Source organism: Osmerus mordax, chromosome 24 (assembly GCF_038355195.1).
Source record: "Osmerus mordax isolate fOsmMor3 chromosome 24, fOsmMor3.pri, whole genome shotgun sequence".
Lineage (NCBI taxonomy): Eukaryota > Metazoa > Chordata > Actinopteri > Osmeriformes > Osmeridae > Osmerus > Osmerus mordax.
Window position 1 is genome coordinate 6,145,388 of NC_090073.1, and position 19,178 is coordinate 6,164,565.

The 19,178-nt window shown below is 44.4% G+C and overlaps 3 protein-coding genes and 1 long non-coding RNA gene across 4 annotated transcripts; 3 read left to right on the forward strand and 1 right to left on the reverse strand.

Moving 5' to 3' along the window:
• The first annotated feature begins 2,326 nt into the window (after positions 1-2,326).
• Positions 2,327-4,838, forward strand: kcnv2b (potassium channel, subfamily V, member 2b). Its single transcript, XM_067228485.1, has 2 exons — positions 2,327-3,661; positions 4,581-4,838. Exons 1-2 carry the CDS (start codon positions 2,327-2,329, stop codon positions 4,836-4,838), a joined length of 1,593 nt encoding a protein of 530 aa, XP_067084586.1.
• A 517-nt stretch (positions 4,839-5,355) lies between these two features.
• Positions 5,356-6,812, forward strand: LOC136932874 (uncharacterized). Its single transcript, XR_010874778.1, has 4 exons — positions 5,356-5,472; positions 5,790-5,844; positions 6,168-6,266; positions 6,466-6,812. It is a non-coding gene; the product is annotated as an uncharacterized lncRNA (long non-coding RNA).
• A 1,557-nt stretch (positions 6,813-8,369) lies between these two features.
• On the forward strand, positions 8,370-9,677 carry LOC136933106 (purpurin-like). Its single transcript, XM_067228486.1, has 5 exons — positions 8,370-8,386; positions 8,573-8,687; positions 8,781-8,917; positions 9,033-9,145; positions 9,457-9,677. The coding sequence occupies exons 1-5, from the start codon at positions 8,370-8,372 to the stop codon at positions 9,675-9,677; spliced, it is 603 nt and encodes a 200-aa protein (XP_067084587.1).
• Positions 9,678-10,361: 684 nt separating this feature from the next.
• idua (alpha-L-iduronidase) lies at positions 10,362-15,226 on the reverse strand. The gene is made up of 14 exons (XM_067227683.1): positions 14,910-15,226; positions 14,565-14,705; positions 14,365-14,447; positions 14,146-14,253; positions 13,956-14,051; positions 13,477-13,679; positions 13,125-13,304; positions 12,474-12,690; positions 12,024-12,233; positions 11,740-11,861; positions 11,458-11,583; positions 10,971-11,047; positions 10,774-10,874; positions 10,362-10,650 (listed from the first exon to the last, which is right to left on the reverse strand). Exons 1-14 carry the CDS (start codon positions 15,053-15,055, stop codon positions 10,550-10,552), a joined length of 1,911 nt encoding a protein of 636 aa, XP_067083784.1. The 5' UTR covers positions 15,056-15,226; the 3' UTR covers positions 10,362-10,549.
• Positions 15,227-19,178: the final 3,952 nt, after the last annotated feature.

The following is a 19,178-nucleotide window of genomic DNA, read 5'->3' on the forward strand; positions in this document are numbered from 1 at the left end:
CAACATGTTGCAAATATGGGGCTTGTTGAGACGACTTTTACATTTACATTTAGTCATTTAGCAGACGCTCTTATCCAGAGCGAATTACAGTAAGTACAGGGACATTCTCCCTGAGGCAAGTAGGGTGAAGTGCTTTGCCCAAGGACACAACGTCATTTAGTACAGGAACCGAACCGGCAACCTTCTGATTAATAGCCCGATTCTCTAACCGCTCAGCCATATGACTCGCTACTATGCAGGTAGTTACTAATACATCCTACACTAACAGTTTCTAGCTGTCATACAGAGGCCTCCTGTCTGAAACTTTACGCAAGACGTTTTAACACATCTTATCTAAAATGCACATCAGTAAGCAGTTGCTTATCCATAACAGAATGGAAAAGAGTTCTAAAACATACTGCAAGCTATTGCTAATCCATCCTGTCTAAATACACATATGGAAGCAATTTCTAACACATCGTATGCAAATACACATTTTATCTAGTAAGCATTTTTATTCATTATTTCTCCCAGGTGCATTCAAACGAAGGATCCTTAAGGATCCTTTGACAAAACCAATTAAGCATTATTGCCTTCCAAATCAACTACATGCACCAAATTATTTTAAACAAGTTCAATGTTTTCAACACACATTTAGATGCCAAATTCAAGCCTGGTTCAATAGCATCCATATACATCTTCCTTGTTAATCCTCAATGGAATTCAACAGAATCATTCTGTTATATCTACAAGTGCAGTTATAAAAACATGGCGTCTTTTCAGTTGACTTGGTAACGAATGAAAATCTTAGTTCACACGCTTAATTCTCTTGACACACTACCGTGACAGTCCAGGGTGTGACAGATTTATTCAAATGACATGTCAGTAAGTAAGTCCTTAATTGTTTTAACCTATTAACACTGTTAGGAGCAGTGGAGGATGAAACAGAGATAACACACGCACAAGATTACATCTGGTTGTATACACCTCTCATACAGCATGTCAATTGGACATCCAGAATTCCTTTTCAAAGCAAAAATTATGTTTAGAAAACTAAACGTTTGAGTGGTTCTTCTGATTGGAGCTTGTGGAGACGTAGACTCTTTATGGAAATGTTATTGTAGAATTGACACCTCATAATTATGTTTATGTTTGTTGGTGTTTGTCTTTGTCTGTGCTTGTGATGTCCTGTATCAATAGAGCTGGTCGAAGTGTTGACCACGAGTGTTGTGTGAGAATGCCTCACACGCACCCCTCTATCCCCCCTCACCCTTTACCCCTCACACAATAAGTAGTCTAATTGGTCATTAGATAATGCCCTAATCCTTGTTTAACATGACACCCTCATTGTTCCCAAAGGGTGGAATTGTGTTTTAATTTGTATGTGTCAAAAAGTGCAATATCATACATTTTGTTGAATTATTAATGTGGACTGGAACAGCAATCATCTATAGCTGAGCAGAAACAAGCCACCTTCTTTTGTCCCCTGGACTTGCGAGCCATCAACTAATCTTCACATTCCTATGAGACATGGGATTACAAAAAGATTACCGAACAGGGCACAATGCTTTGCCAGCATTCACATTGCACATGCTCAGCAATATCTCTGCACAAGCATACATGTTATTTGACTGCCAATCACACCATGCACATCATGAATACCGTACCTTTACATTTAAAATGATTTAACTGTACATTTACATTTTAGTCATTTAGCAGACGCTCTTATCCAGAGCGACTTACGTACGTACAGGGACATTCCCCCGAGGCAAGTAGGGTGAAGTGCCTTGCCCAAGGACACAACGTAATTTGACACGTCCAGGAATCCTACCGGCAACCTTCTGATTACTAGCCCAATTCCCTAACCGCTCAGCCACCTGTCTCCACCACCTGAATCCATAACTCTATTCTTTAAACTGATAGATTTGGTATTTGCTCTCAAACAAATTAAGCGTGGCATTAAATCACGTTTCAAAAAGGTAAATAAGCATTTATTCCGAAATAATAGAATAGATAAGAGCATCCAAGACAACTGTTATAGAATGCATTGTTTAGGTCCCTGGCCAACACTTTGGCCACCCGCTGAGTGTCGGTCTGAGGAAGTAAGTCGACGAGGGATGTTCCATAAGACATGTTATAGGGCGCACGTCACAATCAGCCAGACTGCTAGGCAGGGGATAAGAGTATTTAAATTCCCTGTAAGCACATGGATCCTCTCAGTCAGCAACATTAATGGGGCTGTGAGGTGTCCTGATCGCATCCTTTGTTCTTTACCGAGGGGGTATTAGAGGGGAGGAATACTGAGCGGTCTGAGAGGGCTGTCTGCTGTGTAACCCAGGGCGCTAACATGGGGAGCCCCAGCAAGGTGCTAAACCTATGGAACAGAAGACAGAGCCTCTTCCCCAACTACAAAGTCACCGGGCCGGAAGATGCCCCACAGACCTCTGACAATAGCTCCTTGCCGTTCGTCAAGGACTGCTGCATGAAAGAATGGAACTCCATGCAAGAGCTGAGCAGAGACATCTACGATATCTACGCCGAATATGACGATGAGGATGACGACGGTAGAGTGTCCTGTGCCGTTTCCAGGCTTTCCTCCCCGGCCAGAAACTACATGCTCAACATCAACGTCGGGGGGAAGCCCTATCAAATAGCATACAGGGTGGCTGCCAAGTACCCCAAAACCAGGATAGGTCGCCTGGCCACCTACACGGACCATAACAAAAAACTTGACCTGTGCGACGACTACACGGTGAAGAACAACGAGTATTTCTTCGACCGAGACCCGGACGTCTTCAACAACATCTTCACCTTCTACCGAACGGGCGTCCTGTGGATCAAAGACGAGCTGTGCCCCCGCAACTTCCTGGAGGAGATCAACTACTGGGGGGTGAGGATCAAGAACACCCACCGCTGCTGCCGGATCTCCTTCGAGGAGCGCCAGGACGAGCTGAACGAGCAGCTGAAGATCCAGAGGGAGCTGGAGGCCGAGGTGGAGATCGAGGAGAACGAGGAGCTCTTCCGGGGCATGTTCATGGGCCACGAGCGCCGGATCATCTGGAACTTGATGGAGAAGCCTTTCTCCTCCGTCCCGGCCAAGCTTATGGCCCTGGCCTCCAGCCTGTTTGTCTTGGTGTCCCTGGTGGCCATGACATTGAACACCGTGGAGGAGATGCAGTTCAAGACCCATGCGGGTCTCCCCAGCGGAAGAACCTACTTTGAATATGTGGAGTCGCTCTGCATTGCCTTCTTCACGATGGAGTATCTCCTACGCTTGGCCTCCACGCCGGATCTCCACACCTTTGGCAGGAGCGTCCTCAACACTGTGGACCTGGTAGCCATCCTGCCTCAGTACGTGCAGCTGGGTTTGGAGTGCTTCGACAAGCAAGCAGACATCAAGCACGAGAGCGACATGAAAGCGGTGGGCCAGGTGGGGAAACTGGGCCAGGTGCTACGGATCATGAGGCTGATGCGCATCTTCCGTATCTTGAAGCTGGCCCGCCACTCCACGGGACTGAGGGCTTTCGGGTTCACCCTCCGCCAGTGTTACCAGCAGGTGGGCTGCCTGTTTCTCTTCATCGCCATGGGAATCTTCAGCTTCTCCGCCATGGTGTACACGGTGGAGCATGACGTTCCTCAGACCAACTTCACCAGCATCCCCCATGCTTGGTGGTGGGCAGCTGTGAGTATACTTCTTGTCTCGAAACCCAGAAGGCCTCTGTATGGTCGCTTTGCGATGTGGCGGGTAAACACAGACCATTCCCTGACTCTGACCACTGAAATACGGTAGAACTATGCACTTCTTATCCATGGTCTTCTGTTTGGCATGTGCTTTATTAATGCACGGTTTGTATGTCAATTTGGACAAAGTGTCTAAAATGCTAAATGTTATCATTTAGCATTTTTTTGTTGTTGTCATTTTTAAACTCTAATCGTAACTGAGAGAATCTTGTGTGGTGAACTTGAACTGTATGACACTGTTCCAGTGAGCTCTCTTCTTTCCACAGTTGTATACAACTGTTTTATTATTCACAGTAGAATTTGGACAGGTCAGGATTGCTCCTGGGATATGTTCCTTTATACATAAGCTTGTTTGCTGCCTGCCTGGCAATACTTAGATGCGTGTATGGCTCTGAGAGGGTGTTTTAACACTATAATTCTATTACACTGCCTAGTATTTGAATACCTGGCACCAAATTAAAATATGGGCAGCTCACCTTTCTGTACTTAATAGCTCATAGATGGATTTTACAAGACATACAAGATGAGCTATTGTCCCACAAAGTGGAACATTTGGATTGGGCTTCTGCAGCCATAAAAGACAGACATTCCACAAAGTGAATAAAAACATACATCTAGGTTTCTCAAAGCACCTATATACACTTACAGACAACATTTCTGTATGTGGATGAGCTGGAATAGACACCTGTATTGCCATTTTCAGCAAGTCATTATCGTCAGCCGGCCCCAGGACCACTCAACCAACACTTTCATTAAAACATGTTGTATTTGTAACAAGTACACGTATGCCGTGGGCATACAGCATATCATGTAGGCTACGCCACCCCTAATGACCTTTGACCTTTACCTGTCCCCTGCAGGTCAGCATCTCCACGGTTGGTTACGGGGACGTTTATCCAGAGACGCTTCTGGGACGCCTTTTTGCTTTCTTCTGCATCTCTTTTGGGATCATCCTCAACGGCCTTCCTATCTCGATCCTCTTCAACAAATTCTCGGACTATTATTCAAAGCTCAAGTCCAATGAGTACACAGCGAACATGAAGAACAGGGGTAAAATCAGATTTGCCAAAAGGATAGTGAGAAAGATGACCATTTGTTGTGGAAACACTCACAGTTGAACAATACTTTTTAAAGAGATTTCCCAGCCTCAGTAAAATACAGTAATACAACGAAAACTGGATCGAATATGCCTACCTAGATAAAGTTCCTGATTGGAAGTACATTGGCTAAGGTAACTGAGCAATTGTGCTGCCTGATCTGATAGGTGAAAGGTCAGATCATGTATCTTTTGTATTACACCTTTCTTTTAATAATGACTAATAATTAATGACTTAGCAAGTTCCTGTTTTCTACCAAAATGTACTTTTCTGCTCACATGCTGCTTTTTGTTTGCCTGGAAATGAATGAAATAAATATTTTTCTAACACGTCATCTGTGAATTAAAGCTTTGTTTTGGGTTACATAATATAGCATGTGATAAGGAAAATGACAGAAATATGGTCATCTGTCCGATCTCTGAAGTATTTTAGACACACTGACGCGTCTAATAAAATGATTTAGGTGTCAGCGTTAAATGGATGTCTGCTGACATCTTGTGGTGAAAATAAAAAAGTAAAAAGAGGCGTCACTGTTTTCCCGAAATCCTCTTCGCAGGGAAAGTGACCTCTGTTGTGAAGCTACATTGGAGCAGGCTAAACAGCCAGATTCAGCAGAAAAATGGTCCCTCCAGTACAAGTATCACCGCTTATCAAGGTTTGTGTCACTAAAGCGTTATTCTTTGCTTTTGCAATTGCAAAGTCCTAGAAATTATTATATGATTTCGTTAAGATTTGCTCGCTCTAGAGCTTGCTGGTACTAAAGCTAGATATACTGCAGCCAACGTGCAGGCATTAAATTACATGCATAAAAACCAGTCTTGACCAGTATAACATTTATATCTAGCTTAAATGTTGCCAACAAGCTAAACGTACTAAAAAAGTTCTTCAGCCTGTAGCTAGACTAGCTAGTTTCACACCCTCTTATGTAAACCTAGGCCTAGTAATGTTGCTTTGACGTTTATTTCTTTACAGACGGCCAGATACTCCGCTCTCATAGCTGGCATTATCTATGGCAAGCGACGATATGGTAAGTTTGTGTCCACAATAAAGCAAAGCATAGTCATTGACATCACGTATGATTTAAAGCTAACTAGCCAGCTAAGGTCGTAAGGAGCTACAATGTCAAGTTTAGGCGATGTCGAATTGCACCGTACAGAATGTAGGCTAACTGACTTTGCAAACAGCAATGCTCTTAACAAGCATAGACTGTAAAAAGAAACAGTCTATGGTAACAAGTCTAGCAGATATATTTGACATTTTACTCACAAGAAGGCACACAATGGAAGTGAAAAATAACTCAAAACAATAGCCAATGTCAAAGGAAAGAAGTGTTCTTGTATTGAATTTCAGATGAACTGAAGCCCATTGCTGCAGAAGAAAGACGCGTGGAAGAGGAGGAGAAGAAGATTCGTGTAGAGAAGGAGCGTATTGCTAAAGAGCTTGCTGAAGGTCTGTTTATTTGACCAGGAAGACTCACTTTCCACATTTAAAGCATTTTTCATAAAGACATAGGTCATTATAGACAACATAAAGTTTCCATGTAGCCAAATACTGAACTTGTTTCATGTAAAATCATACCAGTTGCATGTTTAAAGTGTCAGTTTATTTGGTACTTGAAACTTGACCTCTTTTTCTGTTCTCTCTACAGCCAGTGAAGAATCCATTTTGAAATGAGAATCTACAAGAAGTCATTTATCTGGGAAGGTCAACTTATCTACTAACTGTTTTTCCTTTATGGAAACCCTCTTTTTTTTCCTTTTTGGATATCCATGGTCAAACATTCTGTCACACTTATACCTCAAATCCCCTTTTTGTGCCAGAGAAGATGGTGCTCAGTATGCATTTACATGGCATGTTATTTAAATCCATCATTGGAAGTTCACAATTGTACCCATGACAACGTCACATAAATGCACAGTAACTATATGGAAAATTGGTGTATTGGTGTTTTTTATCCATGTCATTCTTTTTCACTATAAATAGATTGTCCTGCTATGTGTCATGTCATGATTGAAATGAGAATTAGAAATAACTTGTTCCAGAGATGCAAGGTCTCCATGGTTAAGGGTTATGTTTCTGATGCCAAAAAATCACAACCTTTTCCTGTTATTTGCTGCTACAACCTCAACGTAGGAATAAAATATCATTTTTTGACATGGAAACCTTTGACGAGTTACGCCATCACATAAGCCTAGGAATATTATCAATTGTCCAGGAGCACCAGATGGCAGGTCTGTCACTTCTAAGGAGGCCATCTGACCATCACAAAACTTAAGTACCGAGGACATATCAGCCATATTATATATTAAGATCACCATGTTAGTCATGTGTATATATTTAGATCAGGGATGATGGACGGGGAATTAACACAGCATTTTTATTTAAGGCATCACTCATTCATCCCATTTTCTATTCCGTTGTCTAAGGAACAGTATCAATGAGTTTATTAGGTGTGTATGATCCAAATGTCGTCACTGTGACCCCGTCACGGGGTCAATGAGTTGTGTCACAGTAAGTTTCGTCTGTGTTCAGCAAAGATAGGCTTGTGTTCCGCGTTCTTCATCACCTGGTCCGGTCACTAATGCTCTTCCGTTGGAACGTTTTGTTGGGGATTACAGGTAAAGACTTCTGGGATATTTTGGTTCAGGCTGCAGCACAGTTACTTAACTCCGAACATCTGAACATAAACTCCCACGTAGATCAGTCCCCCAACAACACGTGTTTTCATTCACATGCTGCACAAGGTCCAACTCAGAAGATTATGCGACTGGGAAATATTCAGACAGAAACACTGTGTTGTTTGTTACCGAGAATGGGAACTCTTAATGCCAAAAGGAAAACCATCGCTTTAGATTTCCCTATTAATCATGTTATGATATTTTTGGGGTTTGCAAAGATTCCATTTGAGTATTTTCTCATTAAAAGAACAAACAATCAGTAAGTATACTCACCAAACAAATACATTATTTAGTTGGGTCTTGACATTCAAAGTAGTCCCTCATGTTTCAAAAAAAAATATTTCTGTCCATTCTCATGATATCCTTGTGACAGGGGAAAGGTATGATTGAATAATGATTGGTCTTCATAATAAAGCAGGTTTATAACTTATTTGTCCTATACATCATTTTCAAAGTGTACACCAAAAGCATTGAGGACAACTGAGGTCAACGAATGTAAACATACTGATTGTTCTGTTGAGAACCTTACGCAGTGATCTGTTGCCTAAAATAAAAGTGTGTTACTATGTGTGACAGACTTGGCATCATGGTCATAAGGTGAACAATTACCCTGGACATGTGCTTTGTCTCTCTATAGACTATTATATAGCCCCTCTACAATTACATAAAGCCATTTCCATGGTGGTAAACAGTCTAACAGCTTACGGTTGGGATTTTGTTAACAGGATTAGCAATAGATTTAAACCCCCCATTTAGGCTCCCAATGTGAAAATAATCAGCAGGGTTGTCTGTGACTTGGGTATATAAGGATCCTGGCCAGACACCTCACTTCACTTGAAAAACAACACAGCTTCAACGTCTTTCTACCTGCTACATGCTCAACCTACTCAGGTAAGTTCTTTTTTTGCACAGTGTTTGCTGAAAGTCTTGTTTGTTTTTATTGTTTACATCTGTCTTTTGGGGAACGTTATTCATCGTGAGATCTTGCGATGAAACGCAATGTACTCTGTCTCTACGACGTCGTATAGTTACGTACCGCTCATCCAGTATCAGTCCTAATGGCCGTGTCTCTCTCAGAATGGACTACAGCATGTTTGCCCTGGTCCTTGTTCTCCTGGCCTGCATCGAGCAGAGCTGGGCCACCTGTGTGGTGGACAGCTTCACTGTCAAACAGGACTTCGACCCCAAGAGAGTGAGTTCCCAACGCGTCCATTCACCATCCTCAGACTTCCTAACCCTAAAACCGGCTCTCATGCAAAAAGCTTTGTTTGTGTGTGTGTTGTAGTATGCAGGGAAGTGGTATGCCCTGCAGAAGAAGGACCCAGAAGGCCTCTTCCTCCAGGACAACATCTCTGCAGAGTACGCCATCGGTGATGACGGAGCCATGGTCGCCGCCTCCAAGGGCAGAGTCACTCTCTTCGGGTAAGAGCCTCTCGGGATTTCTCAACAGGACTAGGCACCCTCTCATCATCTCTCGTCAAGTAAACTGAACAGATTAGCCTGAAGTTCTAATGTCTTTTTCAAATGTCCTTTGTAGATTCTGGGTTGTGTGCGCTGACATGGCAGCCCAGTACTCAGTGCCTGACCCTGCTAACCCTGGCAAGATGTTCATGAACTACCAGGGCCTGGCTAGCTACCTTTCCAGCGGAGGTAGGTCTTAGGAACACGACAAGAAAGCGATGTACTTTTGTACTACTTTAGTCGTTTTCACTTAAGACACACATCCACACAGACAATCATTGCGCTCCTCCTTACATTTACATTTAGTCATTTAGCAGACGCTCTTATCCAGAGCGACTTACAGTAAGTACAGGGACATTCCCCCGAGGCAAGTAGGGTGAAGTGCCTTGCCCAAGGACACAACGTCATTTTGCACGGCTGGGAATCGAACCAGCAACCTTCTGGTTACTAGCCCGATTCCCTAACCGCTCAGCCACCTGACTCCTCCTTCCTGTTCCCAGGCGACAACTACTGGATCATTGACACCGACTACGACAACTACGCCATCACCTACGCCTGCCGCACCCTGAAGGACGACGGCAGCTGCGACGACGGCTACTCCCTGATCTTCTCCCGTAACCCCCGCGGCCTGCCCCCCCCCATCCAGAGGATCGTCCGCCAGAAGCAGGAGGAGATCTGCATGGCCGGCCAGTTCGAGCCCGTGCTGCAGTCAGGTGGGTGACACCCCGCGTCTCACCCGGGTCTTCTGGGACACGTTTGCATCCAGTCGTCGTAGTGTGTAGGTCATCACGAGTACAGATGCACAGCAAATCCGTTTGTTATGGCTGTGAGGGGCCAGACAAGTCTGTCCAACATTAAGTGCATAACCCGGACACTAATCTTGCCTACAATGACTGGTTTCGAAATGGGTCAATTTCTGCCTGAGTGTGTAATGTGCTTCTCTAATCCAGCTTTCATTTCTTTTCCTCCTCCAGGCGCTTGCTAAATACGTCCTCCATAGACGCGTGCCGTTCCGTCCAGCAGCATGCTGGTAGGGGCAGAGAACGGCTGAAGAGGGAAGTCTTAATAAGACGGACACGGGGGGATTGTTAGTACCAAAACGTTAACTTTGACCAATCTTCCGTTAAAATGTTGAAAGATCTGGTAAATACAATATTAAAAAGTCCCCTGGTGAGTAGCACTACAACTGATGCTGTGTGAATATGCTGAGCATGTGATGCATGCACCAATCAAATGAACTGTGTTATCGTTCCTCATGTGAACATGGTGATAGGATCCATCACAGCACTGTAACAATGGTGTTTCCCTCCTTTCATTGTAAAACTGTGTCGGTGACAATAAATTTTGTAAAGAAACTTCTGAGTTGTCAGTTGTTCCTGCAAACACGCCCCAAAACATTTGACAAAATGATTGTATTTATTGTTAAAAAAACATGATTGAAAAAAATAAAACTGCATATTTCTACTTGAAGCGAACCGACAATGTCTAATATCGCAAAACAGTATTTATGTCAATGGACAAATACTATCACTGTAAGACATTCGTTTGGTCAAAAACCTCAAGCTGCTGCTGTTGGACCATAAGCCTGGTTCCTTAGTGTGCCTCTGAGTATCTCTCCATGAGTGAATATTCCCCAGGACGCTCCCAGTAGTCCACAGCCCTAACCCTGTAGACACCGCTCACCTCCCGGCTCTCTGCGCAGGAGAGAAGAAAAACAACAAACACAGATGTCACTCTCATCGTCTACAGGGGGGAAGAACCGGAAGGTTCTACGGGTGGAGGGGAGGGTTCCTCGTATACATGTTGTACGTTCTTACCTGGGGAGAACACATATGAGGTGAAGATGGAGTCTTTGGTGTTTACTCTGAGGAAGGTCTTCTGATCTTGGGACAACTCCACCTCATATGTCTTGATGCATCTATGAATAAAACAGAAAAGGTTGCTGACTGGTTCATGTTACAGATGACAAGGAGGTAGGAAATAACCAAACAAATATTAAAGGCCAGACACTTACTTTGAATTGACACAATGATCTGACCATATGACCAGGACTTGGCCTTTGGTTATGCCAATGAATCGCAATCCATTAACCTTACAGGGTTAAAAACACTATTAGATTTGACCTAATACACAACCAGTCAGTAACAGACCAACTGACTTCTAATGGATCTATTCACCTCCTGACAAAACATCATATTATCAGACCCCCAAAAATATTTAGGAGTCAATGTAAATGAACACGTTGTAGAGCAGTGGTTCTTAACCCTGTCCTCAGGGAACCCCCGTCCTGCATGTTTGAGATTTTTCTTGGCTCCAACACAGCTGATTCAAATGCATGTTCGTTACAGGGCTTCTACAGAGCTAGATAACGACCCATTTATTTGAATCAGGTGTGTTGGAGCAGGGAAACATCTAGAACATGCAGGACAGGGGTTCTCTGAGGACAGGGTTAAGAACCACTGATGTAGAGCTTTCGATGCCCAGAGCGTGTTGGCACCGACCTGGCCTGGCACCGTCCCGGGCTGGGCACACACGTGGAGCAGGACGACGGAGGGCACAAGGAGCTTGACCTTCAGGGTCAAAGTGCCCCCGACAGGCACAGGCAAGGGTCCTTCCATCACCGGGTCCTAATCACACAACACACAGCCTGTGAGGTCACGCCCTGAGACGGCCATCATTCGAGTCGTTGGGATAATCCGAGCGAGTGGAGACTTAATCTTGTCGACGCAGACAACTGATAATCTGTTCAGTTGTCTGACAATGAGGGCTGTTTGTTTTGTCACCTCCATGCTCCTGAGTCGTCTGAACTGCTCTGGGGTGGGGTAGTCAGGGCTGCCCATGCTCTGCCACAGCTGGTAGGGGTTGGTTACGTTGTTGTCCAGGTAATAGGTCACATACACAAGACCTGGAACCGACAAACAACAGATGAATAACTTACAGGAGCAGCAATATGATTGTGCATGGAATACGATCTGGGAAAGGTGACTTTAATTGGAATTCAAAAGGCTTCAACACTCTGTATGGCCCTGTGAATAGTGTGTAGCACGCTCCATATTGCTCTGCCCACCCTTGTGTGCCGGGAGGGCCTGGAGGGACACAGAGAGGTGGTCCGTGGAGGTGGAGGTGCTGTTGTCATCGCTGTTGTAGACCAGCACTGTGGTCTGCCAGGTGTCCGAGGTGCCTGGCACGAGGGGGGCGTGGGTGCTGGCCAGGACCCCCACGGTGCCGTTGACAGACCCTGCCTCTGCCGCCACCTGAGTGAACACCTGGGTCTCTCCTTAGAGCGGAACCAGAAAACAACCAGTTACATTTATCTGTGGCACTTCACAACTACCCTATAGTCATCATATCGTATCTGGGAAGATCCAATGACTTTGAATTTATTTGAGGAACGCTTGGTTTGAACCCTTTTAAACCTTTCGTGCAAGCACCACGGCCTAAATCAAACGCACCTCAAGTAGTCCAAATACATTTTCCTTCTCCCGTAGAGTGTGTGAAAGTGTTTGGTATTAGCCACCTAGCAGCGCCAGCAGGCCCATGACGGTGAGCACAGGCTTTCTGAGCAGCTGGATGTGGGGCGGCTGGGTGTTGTTGACCTGGAAGCGGGCTGTCAAGGTGCGCTGGGTGAAGGGGTGCGGGTGGTAGCTGAGGAAGGCGTTGTCGTTGCTCAGCAGGGTGTAGTTGACGGTGTTGTTGCGGTCAGCCAGCAGCAGGTCCTGGTGCTGGGAGATAACCTGGACAGCAGGTGAGAAGATGGAGGGTATAGCTCAGTGGTTAGAGCATTGGACTGCAGATTCAAAATCCCCCCCAATGTCTTTAAAATCTATAGAATGATATGCTACATCAATACATTACATATTGATACTTTACGTGAGGAATGCCACTGCATGCATATTACATTTACATTTAGTCATTTAGCAGACGCTCTTATGCAGAGCGACTTACAGTAAGTAAAGGGACATTCCCCCGTGGCAAGTAGGTTGAAGGGCCTTACACAACGTCATTTTTTCACGACTGGGATTCGAACCGGCAACCTTCCGATTAATAGCCCGATTCCCTAACCGCTCAGCCATCTGACCCCCACATATGCAGCTTAGTAAATCTCACTTGTACCCAATAGCCCTGGAGTGAAGACCTATCAGCACCACGGACAGCTCTACTGACCTACCTTGACCACCATGGCAGCGTAGGTCACGTCGGCCCTCCAAGGCTGGGGTCTGGACCAGCCCACCAGGGGGTCTGCCTCGTCGTTGTACACAGGCAAGGCCCGGAAGCTAGGGAACCGCTCCTGGATCTCTCTCACAGTCTGGATCTCCTGTTGCATGATGGGTAGGGTATAGCCTCCCCCCTGTAAGACAACAATCCTTCAGGATTTTTTTTTTTGGGGGGGGGATTCCTTGTTCAGCTTTTCTTCTGGAATGTACTGGCTGGGTTTATTTGATCGACATAACCTAGAGAGACTGTAACAACAGCTGAACCCCCTACCCACCACACACACACACACACACACACACACGTACCTTCTTATGCAGGGCGATGTAGTCCAGGCGGACCCCTGTCTCTCCAGTGAAGACGTTGGTTCCGTTGTAGCAGTGCTGTAGCATGGCCCAGCAGTAGGGGGAATGGGGGGCGGGGTGGCAGGAGTCTCCTGGACCTCCAAACCTCAGGGTGCCGCTTGCCGCCCGCAGACCCTCAGAGCAAGCATCGTAGTAGTTTAAAAACCCTTAAGGGAGGAGGGTCAGACATGCACGGTACAGCTGGTTAAATGCAAAAACCTACGTTTTATGTGGCGAGTTAGGGATGGTGAATAGGATCGGAAGAAATACATTTTAAATACCAGTAGTCTTACTCTGACCATGTAATAATGTATTCATGTAGCAGACACTTTTATCCAAAGTGACGTAAAGAGGGGGATTTGAACCTGCTACCTCTTGGATCTGCACTAACTGAGCCAGTGGTAAAGCTGTCAATATGTCTATCGTAATGTAAAACGATTTACCTTCGATTGACACAGTGACGTTGTCAAAATCATGGTTGTTGGGTTCATTCCATGTCTCGAAGTTCCACTGGGAGACATTTTGTAACCCGTACTTCTCTGAAATTCCGGATGAATAGTTATGGGGAAAACATTTTGCTAAGGAAGATAAGATCAATTGAACCTGTGGTGTACATTCCCATGACGCGCTCACCAATGTATCTCTTTGCAATGAGATACACCAAGTTCCTCCATTCAAGCACTTGTCTTTTGTCCTCAAAGTCGGTGAAGTAGTTGGAAACACTGCCCATCAATTCAAAACCTGGAACAAAGCCAGTTGTGAAATCAGATTCATGTATTTCTGACCCCTCGAGAAGGAAACTGTAAATTGTGTTCTTTCACTAGGGGAAGAAGAGAGTGCAGAGTTAATCACCTGGTCGTAGTCCATTGAGCCATAAGAGGTCGATCAGCTGGTCCAGTTTAGTAAAGTTGTAGTACAGAACTCCTTTGTTAACTCTGGTAAAGTCCATGTAATAGGTTCACCTCAAACTGACATATGATTACAGAATCTTAAAAACTAGACAATAGTGACAAGAAATGTGCCCTCTACCACACTCAGACACACACACTCACTCTGCTGAGACCAGCTCGAGCATCCAGTGGATGCGGACCTGCTTGATCCCCCCGTGGGGCACGGAGCCCACGTAGGCCATGTTCAGCTCCTGGTCCCTACTCAGGTCATAATGGTCAGCCTGGGTGTGTGGGAGAGGAGGGCTGGATGGTGGGACAAGTGTTTTTGTATGTAAAGACATATTTATTGACACTTATTTCGCTTATCAAGTATGTGTCAAGTATGTATCGAGAAAATTACACAGCTTTTTATAAAAGGTCCCAAAGGTAAGGAAACTAGTAGCGTATATGTAATGACTGCCTCTGTCAAAACATCTGATGCTATGAATGTCGAGAAGGCTAGCATACCAGAAACCAGTGCTTCTCCAGAAATGTTCCAACCGTCTTAATGGCCTGCCGACATCAACTGAGATTTCATACAAGGAGCAAAAAGACTGGGGTAATTTCAAGGACAAAACAAAGATGAAAACTGTTGCCCGCATAAAACGTTTCATTTTTGCCAGAGCTGAGCTACCAGTAGCTAGCTAAGCTAGCAAGCTGCGTTCAGTAAGCAAGCAACATACAATCAACTTTGCTGTGTGAAACACATGGCAACTATATGATTGCATGAAGCATGCAGCCTGATGAATACTCTCCAAAATATATCCAATAACTGTAATACTTTCACAAGAATACTGCAAACTTTTTGTTACCCAAAGTCAAGAGCACAACCATTTATAATCAGCTGGTTGCACTAATGACGTAGCACGCAATACGACAACGACTGTTCAAGTCATGTCAGTGAGTTCCTAAAACCTTTTTACAATGTTAATTTTAAGATTTTGACGACTGTACATTTCGGTGCACTATCGAAGTTATTATAAATGCAAAGACGTGAAAACGAGTTAATTAGAATGTTTTTTTTATTTCGATAAATGGGAGGAAAACAGATCCCAGTGGACCAAAAAGAAATCCTTGCAAACAAATGACACAAATACAATGAAACAGACTGACATATTTTGTAGAAAAAGCAAGGAAACCATTAGAACTGCAAGCTCTATCCAAAAAGATATACCTCTATGATCCTATAAAGAAACACGTCAACTAGCATCCGTAGAAAGCCTATGGGCTTGAGCTACACTAAACAGCCACTTGTTTCACTAGCTCTTGCTCTGGCTCAACATGCTCTGGCTCTTTGTCCTCAATCTGTTCAATACCAGCAGGCACTTGAATGTTAGACCCCTGGCTCCTCTCACGGAATATGATGGGAGGAGATATGCCGAAAGTAGGCCGTCCTCCGAGACCCCCATACGGATTAAAGGAAGGCATCTGAGGAGGTAAAGGCATGTACAAGGACTTGGTTTGGCCCTGAGGTTGGCTGCCGTAGGATGCCCCATCCTGCGGGACCAGGGCTATGTAGGAGATTCCCTGGGGGTTGGAGGCTGGGGGAAACTGGGGTACTGCTTGCTGGGTTCCAGGTGGAGGCAATTCCTGTTGGCCAAAAGAAAACACCACACCTTGCTGGGGCATAGGGTAGCCCATGCCTGGTTGGGGCATAGGGAAGGCCATGCCTGGTTGGGGCATAGGGAAGGCCATGCCTGGTTGGGGCATAGGGAAGGCCATGCCTGGTTGGGGCATAGGGAAGGCCATACCTGGTTGGGGCATAGGGAAGGCCATACCTGGTTGGGGCATAGGGATGGCCATGCCTGGTTGGGGCATAGGGATGGCCATGCCTGGTTGGGGCATAGGTAAGGCCATGGGTTGTTGTGGACCTGGCAAAGGCATGCCATGCTGCAAGAAAGGGCCAAAGGGCATCCCTCTTTGAGGAAGAGTGTTTGGAGTGAATGGGATACCTTGGAAGGTGACTGGTGTGGCCAGAAAGACTTCCTGGTTTGGTGGCTGCTTCGGTGGCTCATTCTGGGGGACGCTACTCTGCACGGGAGCTGAGAGGTAGAGGTTGATCTGAGGGAGAGAGTTCTGTTCCGGTTTAGGGCCAGATGCTGGGATGGAGTGGACAACAATGCCGGGGGCCTTTGGAGGTGCTGCTGGTTGGGCAGGAGGAAGTTGATTGGCCTTTGCCAGAGTCTGTTTCATCTCAGTCAGCATGAGACGCAGGTTCTCTACCTATGAAATAATAACAGACGTTACAGTTTCTGGCCTGTTTAACCCCAAACACAATGCTGTAACATACATGAGTGGCCATTGTAGTAATAATCCTTTACTATCATTCTAGAATGTTTTAAAAACAATATAAAATATTGTTATTACTTCTTCATCACTTGCAGACCGAGCTTCTCTCCTATGTTCATCTTCAACCTGTGACAGTAAATATATTTTAAATACGCAAACACAAGTGTTAGAGGTAAGTGGGTTGCTTAAAAATGAGTTTGTTCAAAGGACACTTACCGGAGCTGTGTGACAGGTGATTAGAAGACCCAGCAGGAACACTAGCAATTTCATTGTTGAGGCTACAGTTATAAATTGTTAAGTAATAGGATTATTCGAAAGCAGTACTTAATATCAGAAGCTGAGTCACTAATCAAAAAGAATAAATCATATACCCATAAATGTATATATTTTACAGTCACTCTTACAGACACTCTGTGTAAGACTGTGAGGACACTAATAACCAAGTCTGACTGTTCTATGCTGACAGATCTGATATAAATACTTCTGAGTATCTCCAGTCAACCAATCAGGTCACCTTGCTGCTGCTATTAGAAAGAAATGGTGAAATAATACAATCAAATTGGATTTCAAAACAACCCAAAGGAACCACACATTAGTCATATCATATGTGGCATTGAGAAGAAACAGTCAAAACATGTGAGTCAGAATGACCAGGCTCACATAATTTAATTTACATTTTAATTGATGGATTGAATGATGATTATGAGGTTACTGGTTGACATTTAAACCTCACAGATGTACAGTGACTGTGAATGCGGGGGAATTGTCATATTACTCCATTTTATATCAGTGTTATCTCATAGCAATTATTATTCCTATATTTGTTTTGTCTGTTGAATAGATGCTGGAGAGAAAACTAACACATCCCCGAAGGAAAACCCACAAAGGTTGGTTCAATTCAGCTAGCTAGACATAACCTCCAGTCATTCCTGCCCAGACAGGCACATTACCTGCAATGAATTGGTGTCTGGGAGACCCTCATGTGAAACAACGTGACAAACCTGGAAAAATTGAACTGACAGAACTATTCATGAATGTGCAAATTGGGATTTTTACATTTCTTTATGAAAAACGGAGTCAGGTGGCTGAGCGGTTAGGGCATCGGGCTAGTAATCAGAAGGTTGCTGGTTCGATTCCCAGCCGTGCAAAATGACGTGTCCTTGGGCAAGGCACTTCACCCTACTTGCCTCGGGGGAATGTCCCTGTACTTACTGTAAGTCGCTCTGGATGGGAGCGTTTGCAAAATGACTAAAATGTAAATTAAAAAATAATATGAAATCGTATTTGTGGTCTCACTGTGCTCATTTGTTGAAGATGACGGTATGGTTTACCCTCGTGGCATAGATTGTAATAAAGAAACTATTTTGTGCCTGTTGAGCCATCACACGCTTGTGGTTAATGGTTGAGTATGTGGTACATTCTTTATTTGTTTTGACAGAAATCTGAAACAATAACACCCTAGGTCAACAGAATATTGAGAAAGGGAGTTTCACAATATGTTGCTGCATTATAAGGTGGTTAAAGCAAATAGTGTCTTGTGATTGGCTGAAAGCATATTAAAAAGGTATGAAAAAGCCTTTTATATTCGTTGATCAGAGACAGAGTTCCAATAGATCCTGCAGGAGCTTTAACCTATTTCTAAGGTAGGTCAGCAATTACAATATTAATAAAGTTGGGCTTTGTGTTCAGAGTGTCATATAGTGCCTGCAAAATTAGCTCATAAGCCATGATGTATAAAACATAGAACAGTTACAAAAAGGTTTTCGAAATGTGTATTGATTTGAAATAATCACCTAACAGGATGAGAATTAAGTCCAGCATGAAGACTTTAATTTTGATGATAGGTCTTCTCCATCTTTGTCTGGCAGCTCCAGTAAGTTGAAGTAAAACATTTTATTGACTGTATTCTGACTGATTAATAGTTACGTGTTGTCAGTTCATGACTCCTTTAAACCTTTTTACATTTCTGTATAGATGGACCAAACCGAGGACAGGAAGATCCAACCTCCAAGTGATGTGGTAAGGAATGTTGAACTTTTAATACGATAGTCATATCCATCATTATTATGGACCTACTGTACAGCACGTAATACTGTAATCGGGTAATATAACTTACCCCCCCCCCCCCCCCCCCCCCCGTAATTGCTGATTATAATAAAACTACAATATCCACCAGCACGTCTCCCACCTTTGAACTCAAATTCCCAGGTTCCAGGTTCTTTAGACCTGCCACCTCAGACGGCACAGCAGCAGCAGGATGGAAACCCTGCCTTCCAGCCAGGGCTGTTCCCTGACCCACAGATGGACAACTTCCTAAACCCTGGAGTCCCCATGCTCCAGAATGTTCTCCAGCAGGAGATCAAATACAAGTGGATCACTCCAAATCCTTCGTCTCAAACCAACCCTGTGTACTACTATTTGTCTCGAACAAACCCCATGTACTACTCT